General features: G+C 42.7%; 1 protein-coding gene across 1 annotated transcript; it reads left to right on the top strand.

The window, feature by feature from the left end:
• The first annotated feature begins 485 nt into the window (after positions 1-485).
• Positions 486-9,936, top strand: BTBD3 (BTB domain containing 3). The gene is made up of 4 exons (XM_008703357.2): positions 486-871; positions 1,378-1,468; positions 2,030-2,148; positions 5,419-9,936. Exons 1-4 carry the CDS (start codon positions 522-524, stop codon positions 6,449-6,451), a joined length of 1,593 nt encoding a protein of 530 aa, XP_008701579.2. The 5' UTR covers positions 486-521; the 3' UTR covers positions 6,452-9,936.
• Positions 9,937-21,361: the final 11,425 nt, after the last annotated feature.

Raw genomic sequence — 21,361 nt, 5'->3', positions numbered from 1 at the left:
GCTATGCACGTTACAATAGGTGTCACTGTTTTGCTTGGTCCAATCATGATTGGTGACTTCAGCTATTGGCTCCGAGCACTGGCTGTCTGACTCCATCTGCAGGGCTGTAATACCTACTCTCCTCCGATCCATTCACCACACAACTTCAGCCGGCTGAACAGACTCAACACGGCTCCAGCACATCTTGCTAACCTAATTCAGAAAACAAGTGCTACGGCTCTCTGCCTGTCATCTTCGCTCAGTGTAGCATTTTCAGGTGATCTAGGAAACTGGGTTATTTTTATGAGCAAATAAGAGAAATAGGAATCACGATGGAGATGTATTTAGCAGACCCAGTACTGGATAAAACTTAAAGCCAGTTTCTATTCAACATAGTGAAAAGGTCACCTTGTCCGGCTGAGAAAAGAAGCAAAATAGCAGCTTGTTGGTTTCTGTTAACATCTCGGCTCATGCCAGCCTCTTTTCTTTGATGTTTGCACCAATTTGGGATATCTAGCTATAAAGAGAGACACACTGTACTCATGGTAGATGACAAGGAAAAGAACATGAAATGTCTCACCTTCTTCTTGATGCTTCCAGAGACGGTAAAGAATAGGTCCAAGAAAAGCTCAAAGAAGGCAAATACCAGCAGCACCAGCACCAGCAGCAGCAGCAGCAGCAGCAGCAGCAGCAAGTTGCCCCCAGTTTGTTATGAAATAATTACCTTGAAGACTAAAAAGAAGAAGAAGATGGCTGCTGATATATTCCCTCGTAAAAAACCAGCCAACTCCAGCAGCTCCACTGTCCAGCAGTACCACCAGCAGAATCTCAGTAACAACAACCTGATCCCGGCCCCAAACTGGCAGGGTCTCTATCCCACCATTCGAGAAAGGTAAGTGCCGGGCCAGCATATTTACTTTAAAAGTTTTCCTGTGTTGAAGTTTCTGCTTTTGCACAACCTGTAATGTATTTTAACATAAATCTGTGTTTCCTCTTTTCCCAGAAGCTTTATTGGTAATGGAAAACTGCCTTGTATCTTTTCCAAAACAGTACAGCTGTTTTACTCTTAGATAAAAATGTTTTTGCAAGCTGTAACATTTAAGTGACAGGCTTGTGTCTACGGACCATGGAAGGTTTGAAGATAGAAACCTTTTATTTGTCCTTAGTCTAATGAAAAGTTTGGATAACTTTTTGGTTTTTTTTTTTTTTTTAACTTTAGTTACTTCCCATGTGTTTGCAGTGATCACAAACAGAGTTGTATAGTTGGAATCTTTATTTGTAGTTTTACCCTGAAGTTACTAAAGTGTTAGCTTGTGAATCTCTTGTGGGTTTTGTATGTTGGGGAGGGGTATTAAAAATGCTGGCTGCTGTGCATTAATGAATTGCCTCTGTTTATAGAAATGCAGTGATGTTCAATAATGATTTGATGGCAGATGTACATTTTGTGGTTGGGCCACCAGGTGGGACTCAGCGGTTGCCAGGACACAAAGTAAGCAACAGCTGCATTACCCGTTTAGTCCTGAGATTTACAAAGAGGGAACCTCTCCATAAGCCTGAAACTTGGTTGGGGTGGGCAGCTTGCCGATGGCAGGCAGCGCGTGTTTCGCCCATCACAGAGAAGGCACAGCCTCTCCGAAGGGTCTTGGCCACGCTTAATTTTTTTCTTTGTTTCTTTCTTCCCTGCTTTACATCCCACACAAAAACATGCCCTCTTAACTCTCCAGTCATGGGAAGTTGTTGCGACAGGTTAGGAAAGTCATGTTTACTCTTCCCTGGAAATTGGTTAGATAAGCTTTTATTTTATTTATTTATTTTGTAATGAGGGAACTTAGACATTAATCTCTTAAAGCCTTGAGGTAGTTAGCAGCATAAAGACTGGCTTGCATGAACATCTATCTTCTGCTTTCACGGCAAGATACACACTGTACCTTGGCTTGAAGAAAGAGCAGTGTAGGTGCTCCGTGTCCCCTAAACCCGATTGCTTTTCTGGACTGATTGACTGAAAATGCCTCAGTTTAGTGCATGAAATAAGATTTCCCTTTCTCCACAGTATGTTTTAGCTGTTGGGAGCTCTGTGTTCCATGCAATGTTTTACGGAGAACTTGCTGAGGACAAAGATGAAATCCGTATACCAGATGTCGAACCTGCTGCTTTTCTCGCTATGCTGAAGTAAGCATCGTTCATTCGTTTAGAGAGAGTTTGTTTATGCTGTGCCTGTACTCGCTGGTTTCTCAGTTAAATAGAAGAAAGGGAGACTGATGAAGAAAGAGGGTGCTGCTTACCTTGTAAATGTTTTTGGAGAGAACTCCGGTGCATCTTTCGGGGAAAGCATGTGGAATGGTGCAGGCATTTATAATACACCTTGGCATGGGATTTGGGAGCAAATGGCATGGATAGTGATTTGATCTTTAACGACTCACAATCAAAGAAAAATAACTTTCTCGTGCAGGATTATCTAATGTTCTCTCTGACAGCGTTGTATATGAACAAGTCTCTGAAGACGTAAATTACATTTTTGTTTCACAATTCCAGAAATTATATACCTCGTTTACGTACCACCAGTTAAGAGGTTTCTCAGTTTTCTAGGAGTGACTGTTTCCTGTCAGCAAATGTGTAAAACTTGCTGTTTGAAAATAATCTGATCTTTGCCCATACGTACGTGCGCATACTCTTACATAAAATCAGTACCATTTCTCAAGGATAAAGAAGCATTTGCATTTGATAGTAGAGGAGACGTTTTTGAGAGAGATGAATAGTTTTCTATAGTTTTATATGTATTTTTACAGGAAAACTTTAATTGGTAATATAAAAATGTAAAGCTGTAAGATATATACTTACTTAAAAAATAGTTTTCTGTCTCATGGGTCTTTTTCAGAGTCCAGTACGTGTTAACCAGCTAAATAGAAGCCGCTTCTCAGATGTGCACTGCTGATGGGCAGTGTGATAGTCTGCCCTGTGATTAGCATGAAATGGTTATTTTAAATAACGTTTTATGATTTTTGTTAAATGCTTCTTCTAGCACGCCAAGTATATCCAGAGCTCAAGGTTATCTACTGCTGTAGGGATTTTGGTTCCCTGGAATAAATACGTTTGTTAAAAAAATTATTCTGTGTGTCAACAAGTTGGACAATAATCCCACAAATGGTTAAAATGTTGCAAGGTATTTATTGTCTGCTCCTACTGAAAAATCAGTACTGCAGTTAGTTGGAGAACTTAAAAGTATTCAATTCTTTATTTATGTTGTAGTTTTGAAGTCTAATCGCTTCTGACTGAAACTTTCACAGTGGGAAATAGGGAAATTAAAGATACGTGAGCATGTGAAGGACCAAAAGGTAAACTAATCCACCACTTTGAAACAAACACTTAGTGACCTTTCTAATCTTTTAGAGATATATGTACGGAAACCAGTTTTACCTGGAGGGCTTTTGTTTTGTTTTGTTTTTTTCCAGTCAGGTCAGCTTTGTACAAGTGACATTGTCTCTCACAGAGGAGGACGCTAACACTAGTTCAGCATCTTGACTGCCCTGCAGCCCAGTAGAGTGTTGTGTTGTTTCAGCCAGAGAGATACATCATTAGGAAACAGGAATAAGAATTACAGAATTACATTTCACCCAAGTCATTCCATCCGCATCTTTTCTTACAAATATATTACCTAGAATATATCTCAATACAGCTTTTTAAAATTATACACGCAGTCCACCAGAAGTGGTAAGAATCAGAAATGTGGTACAGTGCCGTTTGCTGTCGGGCCACAGTTGATCAGGACTGTACTGTTGCCATGGATAGCGGAGGCCAGGCTTTCCAGACAACTGCGTTGTGTGGCTGAGTAGCCAGTATTCCTAGAAAGGGAGTCGTCAAGAAAAAGGGAAGACCGCTCACTTGACGGTTCCAGGGTAAGAGCCACTAAGTGCTGACCTTGTTGCAGATTCTTCCCCAACATCCTGGTTCTCAGGTCAGAGCATCACCGAGCTGCCGGTATTTTGTAAGTTGGTCTTGCCAGTGGTATATGGCTTAGCCTATCAGAAGAGAAAGAGCTTCCTAGGAGCAAAATGGAGGTTTCATTTGTGATTGTGGACGTTTTTCTTACCGTCATCACTATTGGGTTTTTTTTGTTTTCTTTGCAGAAGCCATTGCTGATCTTTTGTTATATGTGTTTCACTGAGTTAGAATATAGTAACTAAAGGAAAACTTCACAGCAAGTAGCTAAACACCTTAGCTTTAACTGGAAAAATTTAAAAATTAAGTGTTATCAGTATGTATTTTTCACCCATATGTAGTTCTCACTGACTCTTATACTCAGCCTGGCAATCTAAAAGAAGCAGGTGATTTTTGCTTTTACATACCATTCTGGAAGACTGCCACCACCCCCCTAAATCACCAGGAAGTGTTTTATCTCCTGACATAGGGATACTTTATAGAATCATAAAAATAGTGCATATTTGGGCTTTCTTGCTTTTGTCTTTTAATAAAATATATCCAGAAATAATACATTCTATAATTCTAAAGGTAGAAGAAGTGTGGAGGAGAGAAGAAAGAATTTAGAGTAAAAAAAAAAAACCAAACCAGGTACAAAAACTATGTTGGATTCTATGTAAAGGCAACTGGAAGATAATGTTGAAATCCATATATGATAATCTGTTGAACTTAGAACTACTTGAAAAATATGTTTCTTAATCTCAGGTTTTATTTTGTGTTTAGGAAAAATTCAGGTCATACTCAGTTAAAAGAATTAAGATGTAATCATTGCCACCATAGTATTAAAGGCATTTGTTTCTATTTGTATAGAAAATTTTAAAATAAAACTATGTATGTGTGTATGTATATATGTATATATAGAGAGAGAGCTTCTGAAACATAAGGAGATTTTTTTTTTTTTTTAAGATTTATTTATTTGAATGAGAGAGAGAGCACGAGGAAGGTGGGGAGGGAAGACTTCCCGCTGAGCAGGGAGCCCAACAGGACACTGAGCTTTCCGGGCTCAGTCCCAGGACCCCTGCATCATGACCTGAGCCAAGGCAGACGCTTAACCGACTGAGCTACCCAGGCACTCCAGAGATTATTCTTTGATTAAATATAATGTGTATTTAACAGAAATGTTGCTTTTTTTTTTCCCCCAGTGCTAACTCTGCTATACAGTTTTTTTCCAAACAGTTCTAGTATCTTCTGTTTTTTTAAGAAGACATTGAATGCAGGTGATAAAATAAAGGATTGAATGGTAACACAAAGTTAATGTCTTTAATTATACAAACTTACTGCTGAGTTGAAATATTAATAATTTATGAACATATTTCAGCTGTTTCTTTAATCCCTAATCATTTTTGTAATAACTGTCACATAAGATGATTTTCTTGGAACTAACTTGAAAGTAGTTGCATCTTTTCTTGCTGGACATGCTCATTTTGTGAAAATTCCATTTATATGCGGTGTGCTGTCTTTCAGATATATCTATTGTGATGAAATTGACTTGGCTGCTGACACAGTGCTGGCCACTCTTTATGCTGCCAAAAAGTACATCGTCCCTCACCTCGCCAGAGCCTGCGTTAATTTCCTGGAGACCAGCCTGAGCGCCAAGAACGCCTGTGTGCTCCTCTCCCAGAGCTGCCTGTTTGAGGAGCCAGACCTGACCCAGCGTTGCTGGGAGGTGATCGATGCCCAGGCTGAGTTAGCTCTCAAGTCCGAGGGATTCTGTGATATCGACTTCCAAACTCTAGAAAGTATCCTCCGCAGGGAAACTCTGAATGCCAAAGAAATTGTGGTTTTTGAGGCAGCTCTCAACTGGGCTGAAGTGGAATGCCAGCGACAAGACCTAGCTTTGAGCATTGAAAATAAACGCAAGGTCCTCGGAAAGGCACTTTACTTGATCCGCATACCCACGATGGCCCTGGACGATTTTGCAAATGGTGCTGCCCAGTCTGGAGTTTTAACTCTCAATGAGACCAATGACATATTCCTGTGGTACACTGCAGCCAAAAAACCCGAGTTGCAGTTTGTGAGTAAAGCCCGCAAGGGCCTCGTGCCCCAGCGCTGTCACCGTTTCCAGTCATGTGCCTACCGGAGCAACCAGTGGCGTTACCGGGGCCGCTGTGACAGCATCCAGTTTGCAGTGGATAAGAGAGTGTTCATCGCTGGCTTTGGGCTGTACGGCTCCAGCTGCGGCTCCGCCGAGTACAGCGCCAAGATCGAACTCAAGCGGCAGGGCGTGGTTCTGGGGCAGAACTTGAGCAAGTACTTCTCGGATGGCTCCAGCAGTACCTTCCCCGTGTGGTTTGAGTACCCCGTGCAGATTGAGCCAGACACCTTCTACACAGCCAGCGTCATTCTGGATGGCAACGAACTCAGCTACTTCGGACAAGAAGGCATGACGGAAGTTCAGTGTGGCAAGGTGACCGTCCAGTTTCAGTGCTCCTCGGATAGCACCAATGGCACTGGGGTGCAGGGCGGGCAGATCCCTGAACTCATCTTCTATGCTTGAGAACACCTCCCGAAGCAGTGTGAGCTCTGAGGTGCACATCTGGTTCCCCCTTGCTTGATGCTTAGCTCATCTGCAGATATGTGATCAGTGCAGGTAATTCGTAATGAATGAAGCTGTAGGCAGTTTCTAATTTCTTTCAACCTTTTAATTATGTACAGGCAAAAATGCAGCATTCAGCTTTTAACTATATGCTTAAAAGAGCCAAGTTCTTATTAAGGCTTTGTGGTTTTTAGAGTTGCGTCTGTACACCTGGGGAGAATTTGTGCTCTTTTCCAGCTGCCACACTGACCTTCCAGTTTTGTCCTTCTTAAAATTTTCTGAATCACCTTGAATTTTCTTTAGGGCTTTATTTTGACAAATAGAAATAAATACTCTAAAATAATAATGATAAGAGTTATTTTTAAAGAGAACCCCCACTCCCCCAAAATTATAGGTAAACCTCAGTGTACAATTTTGAAAGAAGTTTTGCTTCATAATAAGTAATAATTTAGAAAGTAGGCAGTAGTTATGTTTAGCTCTTATTTTATTTCATTTTAAATATTTTACTCTGGGCATTATTTTTGCTTAAGTCCTAAATTCATAAGATTGTTACATGTTTAACACTGCAAAGTATCTGTGTAGGATAGGAAAACAGGAAATTGGATGTTTGCTTAGGCCATGACTTCTACTACAAGCAGGTTTTTATTCTTTTAGTTTAGAAAACAAACTATTGCAGTACAGACGCTTCTTTTAGAACTAAATTACACGTTTTTATTGTCAATAGGGAAAAATCACAGGCCTATTAATTTAAACTAAACAGCTTATAAAGGAAACCTAAAAAAGTCCCATTCTACAAATAGTTTATTTCATGGCATAATAGAATACACAGTTTGAAAAAGCCAGTCTTCTCCCCACTTTGCCTTTGATCCCCGTTGTTTACTTGTTTTTATAAGTTATACTGTATAGAATTCTTATTCCCTTTTTCCCATGAAAAGAGGACCAAACAATTCTTCAGATGTATGGAGTAACAATTAGTTTTGTAGCACTACATGTTAATGTAATAAGAAACTTTTATTCATTGATTTTTTTTCTTTTTTTTTTTGATCCAGAATACACTTCACCTGATTTACTTTGACCACATACTATCTTCTTCATTAATTATAATTATGTCCTGTTCCTAGACTGCTAGAATTTGGCCTTTGGCCATCTTAAAGTGCCAATATACGCCTGCAGGGTTTAAAAAAAAAAAAACAAACGTCTGGAGCGATACACTTGATTGTACCTAATATTCACTGCATCAGCATCACATCCAGCCCTCTTATTTGTCCATGGTTCATGTAAACAAAGGAGGGAAAAGCTCACCTCAGAATTCTCCTTCAGTGATGGCTTGTGATGGTTTAGTGCCTGTGACCCTGGTGTCCGACATGTTCACTTCAAGTTGAAGTATCCATGTGTTTCTGGGCAGCTTTTCTGCTCAGCATGATCCTGAGATGGCTTCCCCCACCACCCAGAGTGTGGTCCCTGGCCGCCTCCTTCTCCTGCTCTGCGAGTCCCAAGCTGGCTTGTCTGGAGCCAGGGGTTAGTCCTGGGGTGGGCGGGCGTGTGTGCGTTGTGGGCGTCCACGCACGTCCATGTGCATGCAAGTGTGTTTGCCGACTCAGGAATTGTCTCCTCCCTGCCTAGCCAGTAAGATGTGGGACAGAAATGGTCCCCCTGCTGGCCCTGGCAAGGCCCCAGGAAGTGACTACCCTTATCTTATTCACTGTGCTTCTGGGCCACCTTTTCCCCCCCGTAGACGTGGGCTTGTTGCTTTTGGCCGGCTTCCCTAGTGGAGGAGAACACTGGATTATGGGAAATGTTTTAATAATCATGTTTGCCATTACCTATGCCTGTTAGCATAGATGATCAAAAGCTGTTACTGGTGATTATAGATGAGTACTCCCAGGACAACTTTCCAAAATTATCTAACAATTATTTCTTATTAGGAAGATGACAGATAGTAGTTTTGGCAAAGTATCTGTGAAATAAAGGTATGTTTTCAATTTAAAAGATACTTCTGTAAAGGATTTTGCTTTTAAATTATGATTAAACATTTCGGTAACTCATAGCTACCATGCAAATTGGTAGGCTGTATACCTGATTAGAAGGCACTCATTTTTAAGCCAGAGGAGAAGAAACTTGATTTAGCACTAATGTCATCATCTCAGATTGTTGAGGTGGGTATTGTAACCTTAGAGTGACGATCGTTCATTCAGTAACGCTCACTGTCAGTGCTCCTGTTAGCAAGATGCCCTCCACGTGGCTAGGGAACTGCTGGGGGAAAGCCAAGGGGGATCCTGTACACTGGGGGTATAAGAGCTTGATTTTATGTTAATTACCATTAGCTAAAAAAGAAAAGACACATCTACCACCTCATTGGCTGGTGTCGAGAGCTGTGGGTTAAGTTTGAAAACTGTATTTAGAATGAGAAATTTTGTATTTTAAATCCTATTCTCCCTTTTGCATTTTCAGCAACATGGAATGAAAGCTAATGTGCTTGCTTTATTTTCTTTGGTAATCTCGAATTTTGTAGCTTTTAAAACTAGAAACCATTGTTCTGACAAGGCAGGCAACTCTAGTGTATAAACACAACTTTATTAAACAGAATACTCTGTAGATGCTTTTCCCAATATATCTGGCAGTCTTTGTCATTGTTCATACTGGGGATAAAGGGGAACTAGGCTAGCGGTTCTAATGTAACATTCTTTAAGCATATCTTAATATAGTATTTAAGTAAATGGTCTAATTTCTACATAATTATTGCACTGAACTGTCTTTTTTGTTTTTTAAGGTGTTTAAATAAGCTCGGCTAATTCAAGACACTAGCCACTTGTGCATCAGAGTGCTTGAATTTAGTGGCTTACAGCATTATTTATGAAGGAAAAATATATAAATATGAAGTACCTCATGTTGAATGTTATTGTACTGTATTTTTAATGTAACAGTGCAGATCTTGTTAGACACATGAATGTGTATAATCATGTTAAATGCAAATAAAAATAAAATTGGTTCATAGATCTGTTTTCCTTAGCATTTTTGTAGGTCCCTTGAAACAGTAAAAAATCCATTCTGGCACTTTTGGTGCCACTACATTTTACAGAGATGGTTTTGCAGGAGCATTTGTTTGCTAAGTATTCAGATATCTTTGATCCCTAAAGATGTAAAAATTTGAGGCAAAAGCATAGGAGAACAATGAATATGTTAATCAGTCGCATTGTTCAAAGCCTGACTGTGAAGTTAATGAGAGGAAGTGAATGGGTGCATTTATATTCCCTATATGGAACTTGTGCTTTGCTGGCATTCTGCTGCTATAGTCGCTCACATGTCCGTGGATCTGGCTGTACTGGGGGGTGTGGATACGGAATCACATCTAGCTTTAGATGTAACCAGTGCTGCTTGTTCCTGCTGTGTGATAATAGCTTAAGTCTCTGAATGAAAAAAAATAAATGTCATATGAGAATTTTGAATATGTTTATGTGCTCAACTAGTTTTCCATTATATTTGCCCATTCAAGTAATACACACACACATACACATTCATACATAATTATATATAAACATATATTTTTTCTCTGCAGCTTTCTGTTGGTTGGTTTTATACTAGAGTTTATTGGGAAACCCTACATATTTGTTTAATCACTTCATCTGCTCAGCCTCTGTAGCATACCTGCTCAGAATTTTTGGAGTTATTCCAGAGAATAAAGAAACTGGAAATATTCATTCTAATCAGTTTAATTACAGATACAACCTAAACTGCAAAGGTCTTTAATCCAGGAAAGTCAGCTGTTCTCTCTGTTGCTATTTAAACTTAATCCACATATGATTGTTTTCAATATCCCAAAACAGTTGGAAATGATCCCCATCCTTTGTTGGCACCCAGGATCAACATGTCAAGGAAATTATACTTTTCTCCCCGAGGACTCTATGGCTTGCCTACAAAGGCCGTGAACTTAAACTTGGGAAAAAATAGAAAGGAGGAAAGCCCTCCTGAGGAACTAAATCGTGTGAAACGTAGAGGCCGAAACAAGCAAGTGGCCCTGAAAACCTGTGGTTACCCTGAGTGTTCGTTAGAGTAGGCACCCTAAGTCGGTGCCTTTGAGGTGTGTTGGTGGGAGTTGACCACACTTTAGATTTCAAATTAATGCGTTTCAGCATTTTTTTCTGATCCATTTACATTTATTGACCAACTGCTCCTTTTGCTCAATACTTCATGTTATCCTCCACTTTTAAAAATACATCATCTAACAAAACTGAAAACTGGGGAAATTTTTCAAAAATAGAATTTCCTCACTTATTTCTATAACCACCGTAAGTGCTGGTGAAAAGACCTTCTCAATCAAGATACTGTCCTGTGGGTGAGATGGCAGTATTTGTGAGGAAGAGTTGAAGATGGTGGTTGACCCTGTCACACACCAAGCAGCAAAGCCATTCACAGCAAAGATCAGTTGCTGAAGAACCTTTGGGTGCATTTCTCACTTGGGCGTCTCCCCTCTGCTGCCTCTTTTAGGCCTTTTTAGAGGGAGCATGGCAGGGGAGGTGTAATTCCCATCTATGCCAACTCTGAGTATCCTTACGACCCTTGTGTTCTATTTGCCCGTTCACACAGGTGTGCGTCGGACAGCAGTTTTACTAGCAGATGCTACTTTATACTCTGCCATCTATAAAGTCCTTAACCTCAAGATAAATAAACTAAACACCTGCTCTTTACTTTGTCTAACCTGTACTTATTAAACAGTTCTGTGTACTGGACGTGATTCAAGTTATCTATTCAACTACCAGCACTTCAGTGTTAGTTTACCCTAACTGATTTCTCTTTAAGCTGGTTTTGGTAGTAACCAGTCTCACTGCTACGAAGGAAGGAGGGACTGCGTGTTAGACCTCAAGAATGGTGTCCTTTTTCCCTTCGTGGGACAACAGTACCGAAAGTTATTTCAAAATTGAGGCACATTTTTTTTGTTGTTTATGACATTGGTGGGCAGTTTATATTTAACAGACTATGTCTTACATCAGTTTGTTTTTAGAGGAGTGAAATTATACCTGAAAAAAGTTGAAAAACAAGTCCTACTAGTAGCTTTCTTCATTTTAGCATGAAGTGCTGCAAGAAAGCTTTATAAGCAGCAGATAGCATAAAGACTGTTGTGAGAAACCAGAGAATCTGAGATATTTTGGTATGTAGCAGTCTTTACCGTAGCTGTACAATTTGCATTTTCCTTCCTAAACTACTATATTCAAAAAATAGTCACAAGAAAGAGGACAATTTAGGGAAAGCTGCAAATCGTCTTTCAGAGCTCGAAGCAGAGGGTACCACCTTCTGTACAGTAGAATATATAAAAATGTACTTTTGAGAGATACTCTGCATTTTTGTGCTTCTCTTGATCAGCCCTAAAGCCCTAAACTGTAAATTATTTCAGTGCCCCTTAGAATAATGCCAAAACAAACAGTACACCGGAGTCCTAACCAATTAAAAATTAAAGACAAACTCCAATTCTAAGAATATTTGGAGGCATTGATGGAATACTTGGTGTTTCCTAGATAAAAGACGTAAGGTTTAATGAATCAAAAGGATTACCCCATGGTTCGTTCACCCGTTGGTCATTTATTGACCCTTTGCTTTATCCCGGTCAGTAAGAGAGATCCTGGGGAGTCAGAGACTCAGTAAGATAAGGTATGTGCTCTCTAAAGGTTCAAGGCAGTGCAGCTCCGCCCTCAGCATGCAGAAGAATCATGAATTACCAGGCTCTATCCCCAGAAATTCTGATTTGGTAGGTCTAAGGTGGGGCCTGAGAAACTGCACATCAACAAGCTTCCGTATGCTGCTGCCGCCGTCTATCATTCACATTTTGAGGGGTCCATGCAGGGTAGGAGAGAAATACCTTGGCTCCTCCAGGAGCACTGCAAAGGACATCCGGATCAGTGGAAGGTGTAACGCTTGAGCTGGGTTTTGAAGGACGCATTAGAATTCTCTAGTGAAGGTTGGTGGTGCCAGTTGGAGGGGGCAGGGAAGAGTGAAGGGAATTCTAGAAGAGAAACAGAGCAGATAGACAAACCGCTCCACGTGGCTTAAGCAAAGGGACACGTGGAGGAACGAGGCCACCTACTGTGTGCCAAGTTTGGAACCAGCTAACGAAATGGACCTGAACACAAAGCACATCATCTGCCAGACTAAATTATCTGGCTTTTATCACAGAATGAGGCCATGACAGTAAAGAGATTTGAGATGGACCAGAAAGAGCTTTGCATTTTAGAAACATCTTTCTGAACTCTGGGAAGTATGAACTGGGTCAAACCAAGACAGAAGTACATAGGGCTGGGCTGTGAGTAATGCAGATGAAGACGGAAGGGGGCCAGGGAATGGAGAGAATGGTGAAGATTCTAGAAATGTGGAAGAGTGATCCCTGGCGGGCAGTGGTTGTAGCATCCAGTTAAAAGAGGGCTTGGTGGAGAAGGAATGCCTTGACATTTATCCTAAAGGAGAAGAAAAGTCTGCTTTCTTTTGCTTTACCATCCTCTGTAGAGAATTGGTCTGTCGATACCCACCCTTGATTCTAAGATTCTTTTAGGAAGAAGGGAAAAAGTCAACATAGTGTACTGGTTAGTAACGCTCCAGGGCAAGGCGACAGGGCTCTGGCTGCATGTGACTCCAGGCAAGTGACTTAACCTCTCTGAACCTTAGTTTGCTCAAGAAAGATGGCAATAATAATAGGGCCTTCCTCAGAGGGTTATTATGATGAGGAAAGAAATTAAAATTTCGAAAGCACTTACAACAGCACCTGGCAAACAGGAAGTGCCATGTAAGTGTTAAGTAAAACAAAATCTGAACGGCCCCGAATTAAACGTATGCACCTTCCTCGTATACGCCCTTATGAGAACAGTTTACTTGCAGTTGCACACACTTAACGAGTTGTCAGTGCAGACGATTCGAAACCATCATTTTTTTGCTGCTCTTTTAAGTCACTGGAAAATAGCTAAGGAGTATATAGAGCTGTATTGTTGAGGAATTCTCCTATTTGAACCAAATTTCTTCTAAGTTTCAATTTGGTCATGTTAGTGAGATATAACTGATGTGCTGGGTTCTAGCACCTTAGATAGGATTCCTCAGAAAACCACTCTAAACCTGACTATGAGCACGTAACAAGTGTGCGAGAGACCCTTTGAAGACATTTTCCAAGAGGAGTCTATTTGCACATATATACTCTGGGTTCTGCTACAGTCAAAATAAACTCTTTATTCTTGGCCTACAATCTTAGACAATTTTGAACATCACCCCTTCTCCAGATATTTGGGGATTAAACTCAGTTTTAGTATTGAAATTATTTGTTGTATGTTGAAAGCAGGTTTGACCTTTATTCTGAGTGATGCGAACATCACAGGGGGCAATTGAAGGGCTAATTGTCTCTGTTCGAGTAAGCACAGGTGTTCCCGCAAAGTACTGGGAACCTCGAGTTTGCTCTTGCTGGCTCTTCGTCTCCCTCCCACTGCCTTCCCCACGAACGTCCCCTCCTCTGCGGACTCACCTCCTGAGCCAGTGCTAGGGCCTCATTTGGCAAGGGCCCTGACAGCAGTGAATTTCTGGTCCCTTGTTCAGGGCTGGAGTCTCTGTTTTGCAAACTAAGCCTTTAGGAGCCTCACACCCCAGAGATTCTCATTCAGGGGCCACTTTTATCTGAAGCTCAGGGCAGGGGTCTGGGGATCCTGATGCACATGAAAGGTTGGGAACCCCTGGTATAGACAAGCCTCCCGGGACCTTTCCTCACACCTGCATGGATATCTAGCTTCGGCAACCTTGCTCCTTGCTGGCGATCCGGCACCAGGTGCTCTCAGAAATCAGTCTTGTGCGTATACCCTGAACCCATGACGCTTGGAACTGGCCGCAACCAAAACCACGGTCGGCATTAGTGGATGAAATAAACCAAGGGAATCAGAAGGCCTAGCTTCTGACTCTCTAACTTCTTGACCCTGACCTCTACTTGTTATTCTTGCCTCGGTCCATCTCCCTGTACTTCCCAGACCTCCATCTGCACCTCAAAAGCCCAGAGATCCAGTTTGTTCAGGGGTGCCCTGGTCCCAACTCCAATCCAGTTGGACTATGTTGCCTGCTGAAGTTCTGATCACCATTATTGACTGGTCTTGGTGCCTGCGCATGTTTGGGACCCCAGTCCTGAGCCCCATCTTTGCGCTAGCCTATGCATTCAGTCTGCAGGGTCTCCTCTCCCAGGCGGATACTCCTAGGCACTGGTCCTGACGGAGCCCCCTGCCCAGCCTCTTCCATAGCCCCCACTTTCCGTTCTTTCCTTCTTACCTTTGACCCGACCCCCACAATGGCATACTTAACATACATCTGTAGCAGCTTTCCATTGCTCAAGTAATGCATAACAAACACACAAACTCAGGAGCCCACGGCAATACATTTATGCGCTGGTGCCTACGAACAGCTGTGGGTTGTCTTGGCAGCTCCGCGTACTTGATTGAGGGTTGGCTGCCTTTGACTGCGGCAACTTTGCTCTGATTGTCTCTCATCCTCCAGCAAGCTAGTCTGGGCATGGTTTCGTGGCAGTGGTCAAGGCACAAGAAAATCACCTGCAACAGGAAGAACCACGCCTGGCCTCTTGAGGCTTGAGCTCAGAACTTATGCACTATCACTTCTGCATTGTGTTGGCCAGAAGCAAGGGGTGGTGAATTAGACTCTACCTCTTCACTGAGAAGAGCTGCAAAGTCACGTTCGAAGGGCTGTGGATAAAAAGAAGAGTATCATATTGGGCCATTTATGCCATCATAAATGTGCCTATGTGTAGACCCTGTGCTCCTTTCTAACCTGGACTCCAGAGTCAGTTCCACTCGAAGTTACCCACAGAGAATCTACAAGCCCCCAAAGCATTAATTAACTGAAGATGTTATAGAGGGGAGGAGGAGGAATCTTGCTCATACTCATAACGTAAACTTCCCAAGTATCCATTTGGCAAATGTCCTCACCACGTACTTGGTTGGTTCTGCTAATGCGTGGCTTCTTGGTCCCAATTCCCCAGGCACAACTATATCTTCTCATCAGATCACATCTCACCCCCTAGCTTTAGCTCCTCAACCCGGAGCCTTCACTTGGAGTACTTAGACACCTCGTTAGATGTGATATTGTCACTTAAATCACTTCCGCTCTCGTATACTGCCCCATTAGCGTTGCTGTACAATTTCCTCAGAAAATCAGGTCTTCGTAAAGCCAGCAAGTGGAGGTGGATAGGAAGGAGCATTTCCCTTGTGTGTTTCTTCATTATCATTAACAGCAACACCCTGAGGAAATTTTACATGGTCCATGGGCTTCTTCCAGGTACAGGAAGATGGTCCTCAGAGGGTCAGGAAGGAAAAAGGAAGTTGTAGGCTGATATAACAGCTCAGCCATCCCTTGGGGCCAGGAAGCACTGGAGAAAGAGGGTTGTCTGGAGCGGGGAGAAAGGATGGGGTCTCAGGTAAGCAGGATGTCTCACACAGCTTTTCTACCTGGAGCCTCTCTCCCATTTCTCATCTCTTTGGGAATTCCTGACCTGGGACCTACCCACAGCGTTTGACTTGGGGAAGTTCAGCAGGTAGGACAGTTTAGGGCGAATTCCACCAACCAGAGGGTTGGGCATATCACTTATATTCCTCTAAGGTCTGTTTGCCAAGGGCTTGCTTAATCGGCTCTGCACACCGTGACCACATCACCAAGGCCTCATCAATGGAGCGGGTTGCTTATGTGACCTTTCCAGCAGGGCTTTGGCACCTCACATGCACATTTGTAAGTCAGCGGTTTACTGCTACTGCTCTTTGGGGGCATATGACCCAGGCCTCTGATCCTGCTTCCATTCCTTTCTTCTCTGAAGAACCCCTCCCTCACTAGTGCTCCTGCAGGAAAGCCCCGGCCGCTTTGTCTCTGTTTCTGTTCCACAGTACAGAAAGTTTTAACTACTGGAGTGTCCCAGATCCTTCCAAAGTGAGGCAGCGTACTTGGTTACCACTAGTAACCAGAGTCTTGACTGCTGAGAGATTTGCTAAATCGGTCCACTCCTTCCCCAAATTTCAGATTTACTTGCCAGATGGGTTTATCAGAAAGCAACAACATTTACTTACCTTAAATAGAGAACTGCTGAAATAGAACAATTGTGATAGGCTTTAAATATCGTCATAGTCACCCATAAAGGGTGTTGTTATCCCCTATAACAATTCCATGACTATAGGCATACTTTGGGCTAGAGGTAACATTCAGTGTGAATGGGAGTCATGTCACGTGGTGGCTTCCCAGAGATCGACTCTGTCATCCGCCCCAATCACAAAACTGTGGCTGAATTTGAGCACCTCTTGGGACAAACCTCTTCCTGTTGAAGCTTCTCATCCCCCTTTCCTCCCTCCTCGACTGCATTCAGGAAGAATGTACCTCCCAAGAGAGTACAGTCCAGTGGAGTGAACTACATCCATTTCTAGTAAAATTCCAGTGTGGACTGACTTGAAGTGCAAGAACACTCGTTTGAGGGGGTTTTGTGGCTGTTCGTGGTGGGTATTGTTGCGGTTTTTTAATATTCCATTTATTCAGAGTTTAGAAGGCAAGTGGGAAATGAACTAGATCTCTTCCCTGTAACTGCAAAGAAATACCTACCTACCTTCTCAGGTAAACAGCTGTTGGATTGATAACACCAAATCCTCCATACATGCAAATCACCTTGGCCTCCAAGACAGCTTCAGAAATGAGCATGGATATGACTAGAAACAGGATAGTGCAGGGGCCGGAGTGGTGGGCGGTGGGGGGGTGAGGGTAAGAGAAAGGACCCTCGTGCCTCCCCATTTCCTCTGAGATGCAAAGTCTTTGGATAAAGAAGGAAAGGAGTCCTTTGGCTGGAGTGAATGATGTCCAGTAGTGACAGGTGGCCAGGGGAAGAGGGCATGACTCTGTTAGACCTCCCTGGCCGGCCACCCACACTCTGTAAGGAGCCTTTATAGTTTGCCAAGCCTTCTGTGAGAGCCCCATGAATGACTTCCTCAGGGCCTTTTGAGCTTCTGGGCCTCCAAATAGAGCCCAGAGTGCAGGCCAGACCCACCAGCCATTCAGAGTTGGGGAGTGAGGCCAGAAACCAGACCATCACTGACTCCTCTCCATCAAGTACTGCCCTTGGGCCATGCCACAGCTGCCAGGATGTGCAAGCTTTTTCCTTCACCAGGAAGAAGCAAGTCTGGCTCATGGCAGCTTCAGACATATCTGGAGTCCAGAGGATGGCGTTGAAGTTTCCTTACTGCTCTGCTATGTCCACCCCACGGCCTGGGTGAGGTCTGCCCTATGTGGGGAGGCAAAGGTCCTCTTGGCTTGCATGCATTCCTCCCTTCCTTTTCTACCCTTCTTGCCTCAATGGCCTCATTCCTCTGCTGCTCACTGGATTCTAGCTATAGCTTTTGAATGTGAACAATCCATCCCATTTCCTGCCCACCATCCCCACATTCATTGGTGAAGATGTTAAAAGGCAAGGGAGTTTTCTTTTCTACAACTGTGTTCACCTCTCACAGCTAAAAGACCGCTTCACAAGAGGTGGAAGAATAGGTAGGGACAAAGCAGGTGGAAGAGTCCAGAGGCGCCATGTTGTCACGGTAATGAAGATGGGTGGGAACAAAGAGGTGAACGTCACCAGACACCTGACCCCTGACCCATGGACCAGGAAAGGCAAGTGGCTTCTTACAGCCTAAATAAATAAAATGTGCCAGTTGTCGGGCTTTGCCATGTGACTGCCATTTACACAGGGCTGTGCAGTCTTCCCAAACTCCCGCTAAGACGTCCTGGTTAGAAAAACAAATTATTGCGTGTGTCCAGAATGCAGTCTTTCACAGGTCATTATCAGAGCGGGTCCCTTGTCAATACCACGCCTGATTGGGAGCAGCTCTCAGAATCATTTAGTTTCTCTTGTCAGGGGAAGCTTTTTAACTGCTTCCTGCTGTCCTGTCATTTTGTGCTAACCCCAAAAGGCAGTGTTAAATTGATGTCATCTTTCCAATTTCTTCTCAGAAGCATTTTCCTTTCTGGTTAACAATGGAAACATTTGCGCAATAATCAAGGGAGAAAAGTGGCCAAACATGAATGCTGTGAAAACCCCTAAATGGGATGAATGCATTTATTTATCTGTGCAACCCGTCATTCTGGATGACACAAAGAAGGACGAATCTCACTCAGGTAGTAAGATAAGTAAAGGAAAATAAAGAAGTAAAATAAAAGCAAGTCCAAACCAAGAAGAAACCCATTGCCTTTCCGTCAAGAAAAGGATTCGATTTGAGGCTTTACCTTGTAGAATTACCACCAAACAAAAAATTGAAGACAGTGTTGATAATAATTGAACTGGGTGAAGAATACATGGCTTTCATTGTACAGTCTGTTTGTGTATGTTTAAAAATTCACACGATAAAAAAATTAATTGTGGCAGGAATTGGATGAATGAGCTCATACAAGTCAGGTGGGTCCTGGGCAGAGGCCATTTCCCCCCTATATTTACATTTGCAGTGCTAGGGGGGCCCATTCCAATAACGTCTAGCTGAAAGCAAGTTTGAAAGTAAACTTTGTTTTAGACATACACGTGAACAAAGGGTTCTCTGTGATTGACCCACCCCTGGATTCGTGTAAACATAGACGAAGGTTTTCACAAATGCTGGACGTCTGAATTTTAGAACTTAAATTATGTGTTTTCTTAAATTTAGGGATTGACAGGTATGCTTAGTTGCTTAAATGAAGACTCCTACTTCATAAGATTCCTAATTAAATGGGAAAGGCATTCTCAATTTTTGATCTTTGTTAATCATATCTGGGAGAAGCCTGGAAGTTTAGATCATGATTTAATTAGGGCATTCTTACAGTAGCCCTGGTGCTAACATAATCTAATTTTAGCAAATTTTAATTGCAAGTGCAGAAAGGGTTTATGTGGATTGGAGTTGGATCTGAGATATTCTAGCTTCTGGAAGTAGTACCACCATCCCCTCCACCTCAGACCCTCCATTTAGCCATGCCTGACCCTAACAGTTTATAGAGCCCAAGGCAATGGTACAAATGGTGACCTATATATTATGTGTCTAAATAGTAGAAGTTATGTATCAAGCTAACAAATGTTAAATAAAATGTGTTCTAGCATTCTTTTTTTTTTTAAGAGAGAGCGCGCACATGCGCAAGCTGGGGTGGGGGAGGGGCAGAGGGAGAAGGAGAGAGAGAATATTAATCAGGCTGAATGCCCAGCACAAAGCCTGACATGGGGTCAGTCTCACAACCCTAAGATTATGACCTGAGCTGAAATCAAGAGTCAGACACTTAAACAACTGAGCCACCCTGGTGCCCCTCTGGCACTGTATCTTGAGAAATAAGACTCCACAGAAACCTGGAAGACCAGGTTCAGATTTCAAACTCTTGGCTCCTCAGAGTTCTGTACTGGGGAATGTTGGTGATTGAGAGGACTCTAGCCTGTGGTCCCCACCCATAGTTCACACCCTTTCCTTGACTTTATCTCCTCAGCCCATGCATTCAACTTTGTTCATTCCAATCCAACAGCAAAGAGCTACCCCTCGGCCACACTTGGGGCCTATAGGTACACATACTGGTGGTATGTCTGTCCTCATGAGGAAGTGGCCTCGGGGCCATGAGGACAGAGAATTCCAGGATCCCAGATACTGCATGATGCAGAGATTGAGGCGTGGGTTCTAGATAAGCACGTCCCCTTGACTGATTTGCAAGCATTAATGAAATCCATGGGGAAGAACTTTGTCTGCTTCTCCTCCATCAGGCCCTAAATGTTGGCTCCATAATCTTTCCTCTCACACCCAGGGCTCAGTAATCTTTCCTCTCATACTTTCTTCCTGAGTGATCTCATCTGGTTCCGCGGCTTTATATCCCTCATTCATTCACCCAACAAATATTCATATTTCTAGGTACTAGGGATACAGTAGTATATAAAACAGAAGACAAAAATCTGTGTCACAGAGCCCACTTTCTAATAAGTGATGATAAGGAAGATATGGCAGTTTTAATCATGATCCTAAATTCTTTGGTATTCTATCTAATGTAAGGTGGAATCAAACTCTACTCTCTTGAACTTGGGTGGTCCATAGAGCCTAATGAAAGTGATGCTGTGTGACTTCCAAGGCTAGGTCATCAAAGGCCATGACCTTGGTCCCTGGAAATGCTCACTCCTAGAGCTCTGCATGGTCACATAAGGAAGAGACCACCCTGAGACCACCATGTTGGGGTTCTGGTCGACATTCCCAGCTGAGTCAGTCCTTCAGCCCAAGCATGAGCCGGGAATGGGGAGCTACCTTGGAAGTGGATCCTCCCTGCCCGGCTGTTCCGGTCTCAGCTATTCATGTCACTCCCAACTGAAGCCCCTGACTTTAGAGAACAGGGAGCTTCTGTCCTCACTGTGTATTTTCTAATACTGATCCACAATATCTGTAAATAGAAAAAAGTGGTTATTGTTCACTCCACTGAGATTTGGGTCAAGATGCACAGTGACTTCTAAATGTATGTCTCCAGCCCAGACCTGAATTCCAGGTTTGTATGTTCAGCTGCCTTCTCACAACTCCATTTGGATTTCCAAGTGGGCATCTGAAAATGTCCACTTCCAAAATGAAAGTCTTGATGACCGCCACTGCCGCCCAACAACAAACAAACAAAAACAACTCATTCATCTTCCCAATCTTGTAAAAGTCACGACCTCCAATCCAAATGCTTATGACACAGTCATCCTGGATTCTTTTTCCATCATTTCCCACATCTAATCCGTTAGCAAATCCTGCTGCTTTGACACTGAAAATAGATCTCTCATCTGTCTATTTCCCTTCAACTCCAACCTAATCACCATTGTCTCTCACCTGAAACAGCCTCCTACCACATTCCTGGCATCCAAACCTAGCC

This window comes from Ursus maritimus, unplaced genomic scaffold (assembly GCF_017311325.1).
Source record: "Ursus maritimus isolate PB19 unplaced genomic scaffold, ASM1731132v1 scaffold_22, whole genome shotgun sequence".
Taxonomy (NCBI): Eukaryota; Metazoa; Chordata; class Mammalia; order Carnivora; family Ursidae; genus Ursus; species Ursus maritimus.
Note: the sequence above shows the minus strand (reverse complement) of the source record. Positions and strands in the feature narration are given on the sequence as shown.